This window comes from Pteropus alecto, unplaced genomic scaffold (assembly GCF_000325575.1).
Source record: "Pteropus alecto unplaced genomic scaffold, ASM32557v1 scaffold52, whole genome shotgun sequence".
NCBI lineage: Eukaryota > Metazoa > Chordata > Mammalia > Chiroptera > Pteropodidae > Pteropus > Pteropus alecto.
In genome coordinates, this window is record NW_006433941.1 from 2,676,327 (window position 1) to 2,691,763 (window position 15,437).

General features: G+C 37.9%; 1 protein-coding gene across 1 annotated transcript in view; it reads right to left on the reverse strand.

The window, feature by feature from the left end:
• CDRT1 (CMT1A duplicated region transcript 1) overlaps positions 1-14,819 on the reverse strand; it is a 38,818-nt gene extending 23,999 nt beyond the window's left edge. Inside the window, 6 exon segments of the mRNA XM_025044395.1 lie at positions 4,370-4,570; positions 6,212-6,321; positions 9,436-9,558; positions 10,327-10,742; positions 11,683-11,856; positions 13,827-14,819. Coding sequence (XP_024900163.1) covers positions 4,370-4,570; positions 6,212-6,321; positions 9,436-9,558; positions 10,327-10,742; positions 11,683-11,856; positions 13,827-14,334 — 1,532 coding nt within the window. The 5' untranslated portion in view covers positions 14,335-14,819.
• Between the last annotated feature and the right edge of the window lie 618 nt (positions 14,820-15,437).

A 15,437-nucleotide genomic window follows, 5' to 3' on the forward strand; every position in this document is an offset into this window, starting at 1 on the left:
TTCATAATTGCCAAAACTCAGAAGCAATCAAGATGTCCTTCAGTAGGTGAATGAATAAATAAACTGTGGTATATCCAGACAATGGAATATCTTTCAGTGTGAAAGAAAAACAATCTATCAAGCCATGAAAAGACATAGAGGAAATTTAAATGCATATTACTAAGTGAAAGAGACCAATCTGAAAAGGCTATCTACTGTATGATTCCAATTATTTGACATTCTGGAAAAGGCACAGTTATGGAGAGTAAAAATATCAGTGGTTGCTAGATGTTGGGGTAAGAAGGATGAATAGGCAGAACACATTTTTAGGGCAATGAAAATACCCTGTATGATACTATAATGATAGATACATGTCATATGTTTGTCCAAATTCAAAAAGTGTAAAACACCAAGAGTGAACCCTAAGGTAAACTATGAACTTTGAGTTATTATGATGAGTCTGTAAGTTCATCAATTATAACAAATATATCACTCTACTGGAGGATGTTGATAATGGGGGAGGATATGCATGTATGGAAACAGAGGATAGGTGAGGAATCTCAGTACCTTCTGCTCAGTTTTGCTGTAACCTAAAACTGCTCTATAAAAATTAAGTCTTTAAAATAAAAAAAAAAAGGTGGTTTTGATGCAAAAACAGAAAAACAAACCAATGGTTTAGAATAGTGAGCTCACAGAGACAATCTCATGTACACATGAGAAATTATTGTGTGATAAAGATGGCACCATAAATCAATGAAGAAAATGCCAGGTTATTTAGTAGTTGCTGTGGGGAAAACTGCTCACTTTATTTAAAAAGAAACAAGTAAAATGAAAATTCTATTTAATACCACATACAAAGTCGGACTGCAAATAGAGTAAAGAACTTAATGCAAAAGGTAAAACTATAAAGTTAATAGAAGAAAATATTTAAAAATATCTTTGTGACCTTGATTTTGAAAGAATCACAGACACAAGGCCAAAAAAATTATAAACTGATTGATTTTATTACATCAATATTAAGAATTTTTATTTAACAAAAGATACTATAAACAAAGTTAATATGTTGATTAAAAAAATAGAAGATAATACTTGTAATTTTAAAATTGACAAGGGACTAACATATAGAAGAAAATACAAGGAACTGCAAATTAATAAGAAAATCAGAGTAGCCCCAATAGAAAAATGGGCAAAAGACATAATCAGGCAGTTTTAAAAAGAGGAAGGCCCAAAAGTTAATAAGCAAACTTATTACTTGCTACTTAGTCAAATTAAGTACCACCTATCTTAAGTCTCAGCAAGTCTTCTCCTGGGCACATATCCCTAAGACATCTCCCAACGCCCATGAAAGGACATGCTGATCAATACAGCATTATTTGAACTCAAACTAGTGTCTATCCCTGGGGAAGCAAGTAGGTAAAATGTACATATGCAGACCTTGGAGTATGATACAACACTTAAAATCAACTGACTGGTGGGTAACATGGATGAATCTTTGAAACATAAGGTGAGGTACAAAAGTTAGAAACCAAGAGAATTTAAAATAACACTATAAATGAAAATTTTTATAATTATACAAAATATATCAACACACATTTTAAAGGAACATAAAAAAATAAATAAAAAAGAAACACATGAAGAAAGATAAGAATAGGAGTGAAAATAGAGATAAAATATAATTAATAAATAAATAAACTAGGAATGGAGCCTTGTACAAACCAATAATTATGACATAACAGGGAAGTATAATCCACTCAATCCTCTGCACCTGAGGTCTGGAAAAGAATGAAAAAAATCTCCCTCTTTCTTCCCCACCAAAAAAGATTTAGATAGAAGCACCAAAGTCTAAGAAAGGCTAAAACATTTGAAGAAGAAGGAGAGGCAGGGATTTGTCCTACCAGATATAAAGCCTTTAAAAATGAAAGTAAAGACAATATGGTATTAACCAACAATAGTCAAACAGACAAATGAAATAGAGTAGAGAACACAAAATTTAAATATATGGACACTTGCCTTATCAGAATGCAAGTAGTACAGACCAATGGGGAAAAGGATAGTTTTTTTCATAAATGATACTCAGATAATTAAATTTCCAAATGAAGAAAGGAAACAAAAAGGTAATTGGACCCTTACCACAGATGATAACTAAAGTTAGTTTTGGGTAGATTTAATATCTAAAGATGAAAGGCAAACCTATTTTCAAAAAAAAAAAAACTTTTAAAAAGTTACTATGGAGAATGTCTTCATGGCTTTAAGGTAAGGAAGGGTATCTTAAACATGTCAAATTGACAGAGTCTATTACATTAAAGTTAATGATTTCTGTACATCAAAAGACACCACAGTGAAAAGATGAGTCTTAAATCAGAAGAACAAATATACAACACAAAAATAAACAAGAATTAGTATCCAGAAAATATAAAAAACTCCTATAAATCAATAAGGAAAGGATAAAAGAATCAACAGAAAAAAAAATGGGGTAAACCAAAGAAAAAGAAAAAAGATAAATGATGACGACAAATAACTGAACAGGAATTTCATAGAAGAGGAAACACAAATGGCTCTAAAACATATTGTGATAATTAATTTTATGTGTCAACTTAGAGGATGTTTTTGGACGAGATTAACATTTAAATTGGTAAACTGTGACTAAAGCAGATTTCTCTCCATAACGCAAGAGGGAGATGGCCTGTAGACTTCATCTGCACCCTCAGCTCTCTTGGGTCTCCAGCTTGCCAGCCCACGCTGCATATTTTAGACTTTCCAGGCTCCATAATTACATGAGACAATTTCTTGTAACAAATCTCTCTCTATAGATAGATAGATAGATAGATAGATAGATAGATAGTAGATAGATAGATAGATAGATAGATAGATAGATAGATAGATAGGTATAGGTATAAATATATATATATATATATATACACACATACCGGTTCTGTTTCTCTGAAGAACCCTGACTCATATACACATGAAAAGATGTTCAACCTCATTAGTAATCAGTAAAGTTAAAACTGAAACTACAATGAGGATTTTTTAATACCCATTAGATTGGCAAGTTTTTGGCAAATTGGCAAATATTCAACACTGACAATACTAAGTGTTCATGAAGATTTATAAGGGATCTTCTCATACCCTGCCGATGGAAGTGTGAGTAACTACAACCACTTTGGAAAACAATTTAATACTCCTACCTAGGAAAAAATTCCACTACTAAGAATATACTTTAAAAAAAAAAAAACTCATGCACTCCAGGTAACGATACTGTACTATATATATGAAAATTGCTAAGAGAGTAGATCTTAAAAGTTCTCATCACACACACACACACACACACACACACACACACACACAAATTTTAACTATCTGTGGTGATGGCTATAACTAAACTTACCATGATAATCATTTTGCAATATATACATATATCAAATCATTATGTTGTACACCTAAAACTAAAATGTCATCTGCCAATTATATCTCAATAAAAAAAATTTTAACTCATGTACGTGGGCACCGGGAGACAAATCCAAGAACATTTATGGCATGCTCTTTGAAAGAATTTTAAAAAACTAGAAATATCCATTAACAGAAGAATAAGTAAGTGAGTTATGGTATATTTATCCAATAAAATACTGTATCTCTGTGAAAATAAATTCATTACTGCTATCTACATCATATGAATGAATCTCAAAATCATAGTTCAGTGCAAGAATCAAGTACAGATGAATTCTTAAAACACAATTCCATTGCTGTTAAGTTCAAAAATGGACAAAAGTAACAGATATATTTAGAGATAAATAGGTAGCAACACTATAAAGAAATTTATTTTAAAAATACAAGGGAGTAATTACTATAGAATTACAATAACATCATCTCTGGTTGGGAGGAAGAAAGAGGCAATAGGGGAAAGGCACTAAGGGGATTTAAAAATGATAATGTTCTATTTCTTGGCCTGAGTAATGAGTACATGGGTTTTTATTATATTGTTTTAAAATATATATACATATACATTTTAACACTATTTTGCTTCCATACCATATTTTGTACCCACAAAAAATTACTTTTCTCTGAAGGAAACTATAAAAAGAAATATAAATTTTGCCTTCACCTAAGAATGCTAAAAAAGACACTTTCTGACTCAAATAGAATCAGAAAGAAAATAGACCTGATAATCATTATATGTCTATCTCATATAAAGTTTAAACAACATACAAACATATAAGGTTTTTATTTTGCCAAGAATAAATGTTGTGGGTTATTTTAGAAGTCAGTATCATTTAGAATAACTTTTCAATAAACGAAAAAAGAAAAAAAGGAAAAAGCATGTGTGCTTCCTCCATAGGCTGACTTGAAGCTCTGGGTGGAGTATGTACCACAACTTTCTAGGAACTCTCACCTGATACTCAGGTCATAACTCCCACTCAGCAGAAAGTTTTCATCCTCACACAAGAAGAGGGCGCGGACACTCCCAGCATGGCCTCGGAACTCAATGGGTATCTCCTTTACTTGTAAGATGTCCAGAAGCTGAATCTTCCGATTAGATGACACAGCTACCAAATCTCCCCCAGAATAGTGGATGATTCTATTTCTGTCCCACCTGAGTTGCCGGGAAAAGGATGATCCATGAAAGAAGAGTTAGATTCCTGCCTGGAACTCAGCACAATGGCTTTCATCTTCAGGTACAATGGAAAATTTAGGGCCTTCCAAAAGGGAAAATAGCAGAAGGCAAGGCCTAATACTAATGGGCCCTAATGGATCCCTAACTCATAACATAACAAAAAAATCCATTTTCGGTAGATTTAAAACCTAAAGACAAAAGGCAAATCTAAAATGATAAAATAAAATAAAATTCTGCTAATGTATATGATAAATCCTCAAGACAGAGAATAGAGTATGAAGTATTTCCCAAACTTATTTGACTACGGAAACCTTTTTTCATGAAAAAAACCTCACAGGAACAGAGTTGCAAAACCCTATCTATACCCACCGCATATCCCACTGTTCCTTTTTTATCTTTTTATCTTTTTTATAGTTTATCTTTAACCAATATCCAATGAGCATATATTAGTTTCAAAGTCCTGTGCTAATAGGAACCATGGGAAATACAAAGATGAGTAAGATATGGACTTTACCTTCAATGAGCTTGTAGTACATTAAACAGAACAAGTTGGATTAATTTTCTAACTTTATCCATGCAACCCCCGTAAGATTATCAGCAAATAAATAAAATATAAGAAAAACGACCAAATAACTTACTGCCCAAACATTTTTTACTGTGAAAGGAGACACTACTATTAATTATTCCAGGAACACAGAGTAAAGTGGGATTATTTCAGTAAACAGGGATGTACAGTCACTCTAAATATGAGGAGCAATTTTGTCCTCATTCCATTTGTCATATCTTGAGTTCAAGCAGTCATTATCTCTTTTAAAGAGCACTTACCACCATATTCATAAAAACTCAACTTTGCCTTTCCCCTATCTGCTCTATCTTCCCCTTACTGACTGATCAAGATGTAATTTGTTAGTATGATTCACAAAAGAGAGGCCTTCACATTCATGAATGAAGAGTGAAACCTAGGCCTAAAGAATGGCAGAAGAGTGAAACCTAGGCCTAAAGAATGGTTATTAAAGGGTCTTCTTATGGCATATCTAAGTGATGTCACACTATATAGTTTTCATAAATACCATTTTCATATTTAACATGGAAAGATATCCACAGTATTTTGCTTGAAGAGTTACAGAAATATGTATACTATAACCCCACTTCTATTTAAAATATGTATTTATGCATGCAAAGAAAAAAATGTATGATAGATATCGATACTAGTGCTGATTATCTCTAGATGACAAGATTATGTGAGATGTTTGCTTTTCTCTATACATTTTCTGGCATTTGGTGCATTTTTTCCCACTAAGCATATATTACTTCGAAAATTAGAATAAAGCAATAAAGGTACTTCAAAAAAAGTAAGATTTCGTGCATATAAATTGTACAAAAGATTGTTGGTCACTACAACCAAAATTTATAAGGGGAAAGTGTCCTCCACACAGTGCTGAGAATGATGCAAAATTCAAGCATCTCTTCTCCAAATAAGATCTCTTGTTAGTTTGGAGCTAGAGCTTGAGATGAGGAAGTGTTGCTTTTTCAAGTGAACAAGAGTCATGGAAATCCTAAGACGCCAGTGTGGATAATTCAAGGGTCATTGAAGACCTGAGCTCGGACTCCAGTACCTACATGTCAGAGAGAATGCGGATGTTGTAAGTCCCACAGAAGACATTTCTCTCCTCCATCTGGACCTGCTGGGTTTCCTGGTTCTGGTATGCAGTCCACAGGTTGTAGTCATTCTAACAAGGAAACACTTGGAGTCAAAGTACAGCAGCAACTTTACCTACACATCCCTTAGAGCAGCGGTCCCCAAACTTTTTGGCACCAGAGACTGTACTCCTACTACAATCTAATGCCTGATGATCTGAGGTAGAGCTAAGGTGGTGATGCTAGCACTGGGGAGCAGCTGCAAACAGAGACGAAGCTTCACTTGCTTGCCCACCCACTGCTCACCTCCTGCTGTGTGGTGCAGTTCCTAACAGGCCATGGACCAGTACCAGTCCATGGCCCAAGGTTTGGGGACCACTGCTCTAGAGTCTCCCCTGGCAAGGGCACAAAGGCCCATGGATTCTTCTTCTTCAGACTCTGGCTGCTGCTACGGGATGATGGAAGGGGCCAATGAACCAGCACTAAAGTAATCCTTGATTTAGAAAATATTGAGTCAAGGGTCCTAATTCTTCTTCTACCTCTGTGTTCTGATTCCATGAACTTTCAATGTTGCTGATAGCACAACTTTTCCAAAAATGAGCTCATGAAGGGTATGCTCACAAGTCAAGTCACAGGTTCCCTTTGACTGACCATTTCATAAAGGTGAGGGTTTCACATTTATATTGCATATACCTGACTGTACAAAGCATACTTGTGGGAACTCAAACCATATGTGAAATTACTGCTACACATTCTATGTATCTGTGCTTCTAAGTTTTCATACATCTACAACCTTAATTTCTCCTAAATGCTGCCTCACAAAGTATATCATTCACCCCACAAAGTATTCTCATTATTTTACAGATGAAATATCTGAGCCTCAGAGAGAAGAAATAAATTTTATCAAGTCTCAACAGTGGTGCTTGCCTTTCCTTTTCAATCATTCCTTCCTTCTTTCCTCCCTTTCTTCCTTTTTCCTCCCTGCTTCTCTCCCTCCCTTCATCATACACTTTCTGAGCAGCTATGGCATGCCAGGTATACTAAATTCTAGCATAGATGACTCAACTGGACTCCCAGTTCCATTCTTATTCCTAGCCATACTCTTCACTCTCAAACAGCATAAAATAATCACACTACCAGGAAACCAAAAACTTGGGTGAGATTTATCACAAAAGCAAAGAAGATCACACCATCATGTTTGTAACTGGAGTCCTCCTGAGGACATCTCTTCCTAAGTCTCCTTCCAAACCTTAGCTTTCTCTATGCTTGTAGACTTTCCAAGATACCTGCTTTCCTCAGCTCACATGCCTTCCAAATCTCTATCCAAGCACTGATATCCACCTAGAAGTCTCTCCCAGGAAAAATCTGTCTAACTGCCTGTCCTCCAGTGTCCAAGAAGTTCTGATGTCCTGCCTTGAATTAAATGAGGCTTCCTCGGCTTCTCAATCCAATTCTCTGGAATTCCTTGGCTCTTACTCATCAATTAAGTTTAAGAGCCTAGAAACTACATGGTAGAGTCACTGAGAGGAAAAAGACTTGAGTTCAAATCCCAGTTTTTCCACTGACCAGCTCTGAGAATTTGGGCAAGTTTTCTAACATCATGGCCTTATTTTCCACATCCGTAAACTGGGAAAAATGCTATCTACCCGACCTATAGTGAAGATCAAGTACATGATGTGTATAAAGCCCTTGGCAACATGCCTGGCACACTGTTTCAGCTCAGTATCCATTTCAATCAGCACCCCTCAAAAGCACTCACTTCCACCTTTTCCTAGCAGGTCCCTTAATTGCTTAATCTTTCTATTTCACGTGTTCTCTTCTGGTCTCCATACTGCATTACTTGTTTCTCTCTCTTTTCTTAAATTATACATTTCTAAAATATTAAACACTGTCTGGGTAGTCTTTTTTTTTTTCAGACAGTTACTAGCTACATCACCTAAGGAATAAGGGTGTTAGTTTTGTTATACTTAACAAAGCAACAGGCTTGGAAAAAGCAGATCAGCATTTAACTTGTATCTCTGTTACTCCACTAGCTAAGAGACCTGGAACTCTCTGTGCCTCAGTGTCTTCCTCCATAAAATGAGTTAATGGGCCAACTCAGAGATTTTTTTTTTAATTGCAGGTCAAATGAGGTAAATAAGAAAAGCATTTAAGAAAAGCAAATTATCACATGATAATTCAAATCCCTAGCTTCTTTTAAAAGCTCAGATGGTCTGGAAGATTGAGGTCCACAGTCTCCCAAGGCAATAAATAGCTGCAGTTGAGTAGAAACTGGCCCTCTGGATAGGAAGTAAACTCTCTAGGTCATCACAGTCCCACCATTCTTTACTGTTCACACTACCCATCTCACTCATTCATGGGACCTGTCTGGCATCTACGGACATATGAACTAGATAGTTTCTCTGGAGGCTTCTATATCTCAAATTATAATTTATCTAGTTTCCTTATGGGAAACTACAGTCTGACCAGCTCTCATTAAGTATTCTTTCAAGGCCCATTGAATAGATCTCAAAATAGAAGGCCTTTGAGCAGAGAGGAGGGAGCAGAAATCTAATGGTTTTAGAAATCTGATGGTTTTATGTTCTGCTGGATAGGCAGAACATAGAGCTCACGGTATTCTATCTACTCTTCATTATTGCTCAAGATTTGGTATGGAGGTCTACTGTTAATTAACTCTCCCCTTCAATCTAAGAATCAGAATGAACCTGTAAGTGAAAGGTGAGAAAGCTTAATTCATTCTAGACCCTGGACATTCTGTACCAGCCCTGGCGTTCCCTTCATGTCCTTCTCATTCCAGATCCACAGACTCTTACAGCCTCTAGATTCATGGACTGATAGCTATCACTGATGTTGTTCCTGGTTCTGAGATCTCTACTAGATGACTTGGTACCATGAACATAGGATATAGCTATGGGATTTGAAGTAAGGAAGAACCCTAAAAAGGACAATGACATCAATCACTCATTTAATGGATGAGGCATTTAAGGCTTAAAGAAAGGAAATGACTTGCTTAAGAACACATAGCACAGAACTGTTGTCTCCCTTAAGGAACATCACCTCCTATATCCAATATGTTCCCATTTCCTAAGTCCTATGTGAGGACCGAGCCTGGACTTCAACCTTCAACAGACAGTAAGAATGAGACATGCACAGTTATTTGTCTTCTCCCTTCCCTTCCCCCGCCCCCCGATGCCATCAGAACCCACCTTCATTCTCAGTTTCCATTTCTGATTTTTCACACGCACACGCTTTCCATCATCTGTCATTTTAGGAACTGGGATAAAAAGCTTGTTGGCGTAATTAGGATCTATTCCCCTTGTGTAGGATCCCTGGGGAAAAAAAATAACAGAAAATAGCCATTCTTGGTTCCTATTCTCTAAGAGAAGGGGGAAAAAAATCAGTGCTTGGCAAGATCTGAAAGATGGGTAAGCTCTGGCTAAGGAAACTCTGGGCCTGGCCACTTAGGCCCAGAGTAGGTGCAGACTGGCTTAAGGAGGATGATGATACCAAAGATATGTAGCAAGACCAGCAAGAGATGGTCAGCAGTTCCCAGCTTTCCAGAATATGGCCTGCCTCACAATGCCTGATTCTTCTCATCTTCTCTCTTCTATCTCTGCTGGAAAAAATCCAAGCTACCAAGAATCCATAATTTAAGGTTGGGCTTAAGGCAAGAAACAGAAGAAAAAATGCTAGAGATGGTTACTATCAGGAGGAAAATTGCATTTTAACCTAAAAATAAAGTTGGTTGCCTTGTAAACATCTGTGTACCACATAAGGCTGACCCAGAAATATACTCATGGCTTTCTCATTGCATAAACCACAATATAGCTCTTGGGGGAAAAATTTCCTGCTTTGTGAGGTTACAGAAAGGCTCTGCCTCTCTCTTCCTGAGAGGTTTCTATATATATTGTCCCTGCTAGACACACTGACAATGAGACAGTAAAGGGTGATTAACAGGGAGTCTACATTAAAAAGAAAGTGACTGCTGAAGAATACAAAGCAGCAAATGTGGAGCAGGAGGCCAGGTAAAGGTCAGGCCAACCTTAACAGGGAAATGAGGCTACTCTCCAGATTGTCCTCTCCCAGACAGGAAGTACCTGCAATAAGGCAATCTGGTTCTGAATAAATGTATGCATCGACAGGTCCATCTTGACTTGTTGTACCAATGTGGCCCAGTGCTGGCTCACAGAGGCACACTTGTGCAGGGTATTTTTATCCAGCATACCTGAAAAAAAAAAAGATAGACCTGGGAACCTTCAAACTGGAATGCAATGGGGAGATCTCTTGAGAAATCCCCCAATACACCCCACCATACTTAGAATATATTGGGAGAGGTGGATGGGCAGGTAACGGATGAAGTCCCGATATTTTCTGACTCCAGAAGACAGGTCTCTGACAGCATCCAGGTCATCCAACAGAGCAGAAGTGTATCTTGCCTTGGGCATGTCTGCTTTTCCAGAAAATAGCCTATTCATCTCACAAATACACTGGAATGAACTCTTCCCTTGGGACTCTAGAATGAAGCCAGAAAAAGGTGCATGGTTGGATTGTCTCTGTGGTAACTCCAGGACAGCAGAACTACCAGAGCCTGTCCTTGGGCCACTAGATTTTTGTTATTTCTTCTGTCAAACTGAAAATAGACACCCCCTAATACAAGTACTTTTCAACCTCCCCAACTCAGGGAGATGTCTGTCGTCTCAAAGCTTGTCTTGCTCAGACAAAATGGCATGGTGTCTGGAATTTCCTTTAAATCACACAAGAAAGCATTTTAAATGATTTTCAAAGATGAAATATAATAATGATAATTATCGAAGCTGGGTGGTGATTATGTGAATAGTTATTACACTGTTCTATCTACTTTTGAAATTTGAAATTTTCCATATAAAAAATGTTTTAGAATCTATGTGTTGTGTTTCTTGTAATTGTTTCATGTATATGTCTTGCTTTGAATACCAACTTAGCAGGGCCTTGAGGTCAGGACCCAAATTTCCCACTGCTTTTATTTCCTCCTTAAGACTGAATTCAATGATGCAAAAGTACCCATTGAATTTTTCAAAACCAGTAGGTTGAATTCAAGAGGTGCCCACCAAGTCAGAGGTCAGGGACTAGACAAGGGACTGTGGCCTGGGAAAGAGAGAGACTTCCAAAGAAGCCCTTAAGAGTTTCCTTCCTGGACTCTGTTTTCAGATGTCTCTCAGAGGCAGCATGCTGAAGAGGTGAAAACATGGACTTTAGGGTCATACTGACTGATGTTAATTTTTCCTTCTCCCCTTCCCAGATGTGAGATTAAATGAGGAAATAAATATCAGAGAGCTCAACAACCGTATGTGAAAAATGAATGTTAATTCTCCAAATCTGTTATTCCCAGATGTTATTGCCTTACCAGCCCCTCTGATTCCAATGGTACTTCCCAATCTCATACCTATTGGCTTTCTCACTACAAGCCGACTTACCAGTATTAGATGCTCCCCCCACATTTTCAAGCAAGTTTTCTTTTCCTGAATTTTTGGACAAAGGGAAGGATGTGTTCCTGGTTCTGGCTGCCCAGTAGACATGTGAGGTCTCAGACTTGGGGTCATAATCTTTCTCAGGGAAGAAAAACATATGATTAGAGTCTTGTTCGAGCCCTGAAAAACAAAAGATCAAGACAAGGTTACACTTTAAGTATATGTGTGGAGGAAAAGGCGATGAAGAGAAATGGTTTCATTTCTACCTGTTTCTTTTAAATCTACATAAAATGGACCAGGCCAGTTATGTCTGTTTTTATTTAGGACCTCTGAGTTTCTATGCAAAAATCACAGAAAGCTCATTAGATTTTGCCAACCCACCTCTAATACAAAATTTATCATAGCTCTGTACATGAGGAGAGAGTGTGAGAGTGCTATCGGCAGGAGCTGGAAGAGGGACTGCTTTTTCGAAGCTCTGGCTTAATTTTCTTCAATGATATAAATAATTAACCTTTCACCAAAACACAAAATTTAACTTTTTAAAAGAGAAGTTCCCCTAGGAAAAGGAGAAGTTTGCACAATCTTACTCCAATATAAGTAGTTGATTGCTATAGAGGGTGATAAAAGCCTTTGAGAGAACCACAAAATAATGCATGTGCTTGTACAAGCCAGGCATACGGTAGCCTGTCCTCGTTTGGGGTGGGGAATAGTGTTGCACAGTGGAAGGTATTCAGGAGGGGAGTCCTGGTTTTCAAACTCCTGCTAGGTGACCTATGCCAATTACTCAGATTCCCTGAACTTTGGATCCCTCATCTATAAAATTAAAGAGCCGGGCTGGTTGATCTCTAATCTATTTGTAGGATTCTCTAAAAGTGGCATACATCAGGATCTAATTGTCCCCTAGGTCAGGGGTCCCCAAGCCCCAGGCTGCAGACCAGTACTGGCCAGTGGCCTGTTAGGAACAGAGCCACACAGCAGGAGATGAGCGGCAGGTAGGCAAGCCAACAAAGCTTCATCTGCATTTTCAGCCACTCCTCAGCACTAGCATCACCACCTTAGTTCCACTTCAGATCATCAGGAATTAGATTCTCACAGGAACATTGATCCCTGGTGCCAAAAAGGTTGGAAACCACTGCTTAGGTTATCTATTCTTAAAATTCTTTTGGATACAATTAGTCTACAATGATAACGACAAATTAGGTCTCATGGACATTAGGAATTCCCATCCTTCAAGAGCTCAAACTGAAACTCTTCCATCTGACCTCTCCCTCCCAGCTTTCTCCCACCTTGACTAAACCTGTGCTTCCCCATGCTGGATCTTCTACTCCCAGATTCCCCTGGATCTTCTAACTCTTGCTTCCTTTCTGGTTTCTTTTGCTTCCTTGATTGAGCTGGCCAAACATTTCCAAGATCTCACCAACACCCTAGATCAATGGCTCTCAAAGCGAGGTCACCAGATCAGCAACGTTAGCAACAGCTGGGAACTTGTTAGAAATGCAACTTATCAGACCTGCTGAGTCAGGAGCTCTGAGAGAGCCCAGCCATCTGTGTTTTTATAAGCCCTACCAGGAATTCTAATACAAGCTAAAATTTGAGAACTACTGTGCTAACCTTATTTAGCCCTTTTGCTATCTCTAGCCTTGGATAAACTCCACTTCAAGCTTGGTTTTTATGTGTGAACAAGGAATATGGTGGAAGGAATGGAAAAAAAAAAAAAGCCTTAAGTTTTTACCTGTTGGTCTGGTTTCAGTGCAGTGCAAGGTGAAGGGCAAAACAATTCATCCCTCCCAAGCCCAGTCCAATCCCTAGCTCACTAATGCAGGAGCCATACCAGCCTTCAGTAATAGAAACTCAGACCAACCATTTCTGGGCCAAAGAAATGGAGAAATCTACTTTAAATGCTTGACAGTTAAAAGTTCTGTACAACTTTCTACATTTGCTATTTGTCATTTTCTAGAAGGAAGTCACATTCAACAATTTCTCTTTTGATAAACAAGATTGTGTGTCAGGACAAAGAACTCTATCCTGCCTTCTAGAAAATCCTCATCTGCATAAGTTTCACCATACCCCAGGTCTCTTTACAGGCTCCTGAAGCCTGGCTCCCTAGTCTTTGGGGCCCTCTGGTCTCCTCTACCTGTGTCCTTATTTACCTGAAATGTTCTTCCACTCTCTCTGAAACAGGACTCTGATGACATCAGCAGCAGTGAGCAATAACTTGGGGTCACACATTTGCAGCAGCAAGAGTGTATAATTTGCCTTAGTCCGGTGGGTGCTGTTCCCAAACCAGTACAATATCTCCCTCATCTTCTGTTCTAATGTTTTATCTAACATCTGGTTCAAGGAGGAATTCACGATTTTCCCCTCCTTCTTGCTGAGGTTGATCCGGGACCTGTTGTAGATGAAATCCTTCCCCTGTGTGGTCTGAAGGATATTTTGAAAATAGTGTAACAAATATAAGCTATCTAACTGCTCCAGGATGCTAACTAGAAACCTCCTCTGCGATATCTCGCCAATCCTTTTGAACCACTCTTTGGTAGAGAAGATCTTCCAAGCCAAGACACATGTTTCACACTTCTGGCACACGGGGACAGAATCGTTTCCCTTCTCACAGCAAAAATAGGGGGCATTCTTGAGCCTTGATTCCAGGTTTTCCATCATCGTGAGACGACCAGCTCATTTTATCCTTGCCTGTGGTCAACTCCACCAAACACCAGAGGAACAGGAGAAGGTGATAAATATCCCACTTGAGCCTTTTCTGTTATAAACATCTCCCAGAGAAAAAAATAAACCACTGAAATGGATGGAAAGCTTATCTCTCCCAGAAACTGCCGGTAGAAGTCTGGCTTTTTGTACTGACCTCCTAGGAAACATGGCTTTACCGTAAATCTCCTAAACCTGGTACTTTCATGTGGAGGCAGTTGCTGTATATTCTGAAAGAGCTGGTCATCTCATTTCTAGAACAATAAAAATAGTGTTAATCAAATTTAAGTAATATATAGACCACTTTTAAAGGAAAAAAAATATTATAGAGGCTAGTATTGAGCTTTAATTATTGTTATTGTTGTTAATGACTTTGAAATATTTCTGAATATAAAATTAGATGTAACTTCTTATGTTTATAGCTGTTTGGTTATAAGGTGGCTATCCCAATGATCCTGAACATGTTTACATTTATTTTCTTAACTTATCATCAAATAAAAACACAAATGTTTAATATAAATTTAAATTATTTAATTGCTTCAGAATGCAAACAGAAACCTCTTCAGGGAAGCACTCCTTAGAGGAAGAATTTTCATTGGGCCTAAGAATGTATTTGGGGACTTCCAACCTCAGTCACACACCCACCCTTGTGTCTAGGAGGCAGTACAGCTTAGCAGTGAAGAGTGTGGGGTCTGGGCCAGATTCCTGGGTTTGGACCCCAGCCCAGCTGCTTACTAGCTCTGTGCACACAAGTACATTACTTAATCCTCTCTGCTTTACTTCTCTCACCTGAAAAATTGAGACAACAGTAGTTCCTACTTCATAGAGTCTTTGTGAGGATTAAATGAGCTACTAAATGCAAATCACTTAGATGATTGCCTGGTACATATTTAGCCCTCAATAAATGCTAACGATTGTCCCATTGTTTTCATTGGTATCATTGTCATTGGAATCACTATTCTGAGAAGTCAAACAATCAGTGTCCACTAGGATGTTCTTATGTGTATATGTCTAAACAATGAGATGCATGTAAAGAAATAATGAGTGTGTATGTACGTAGT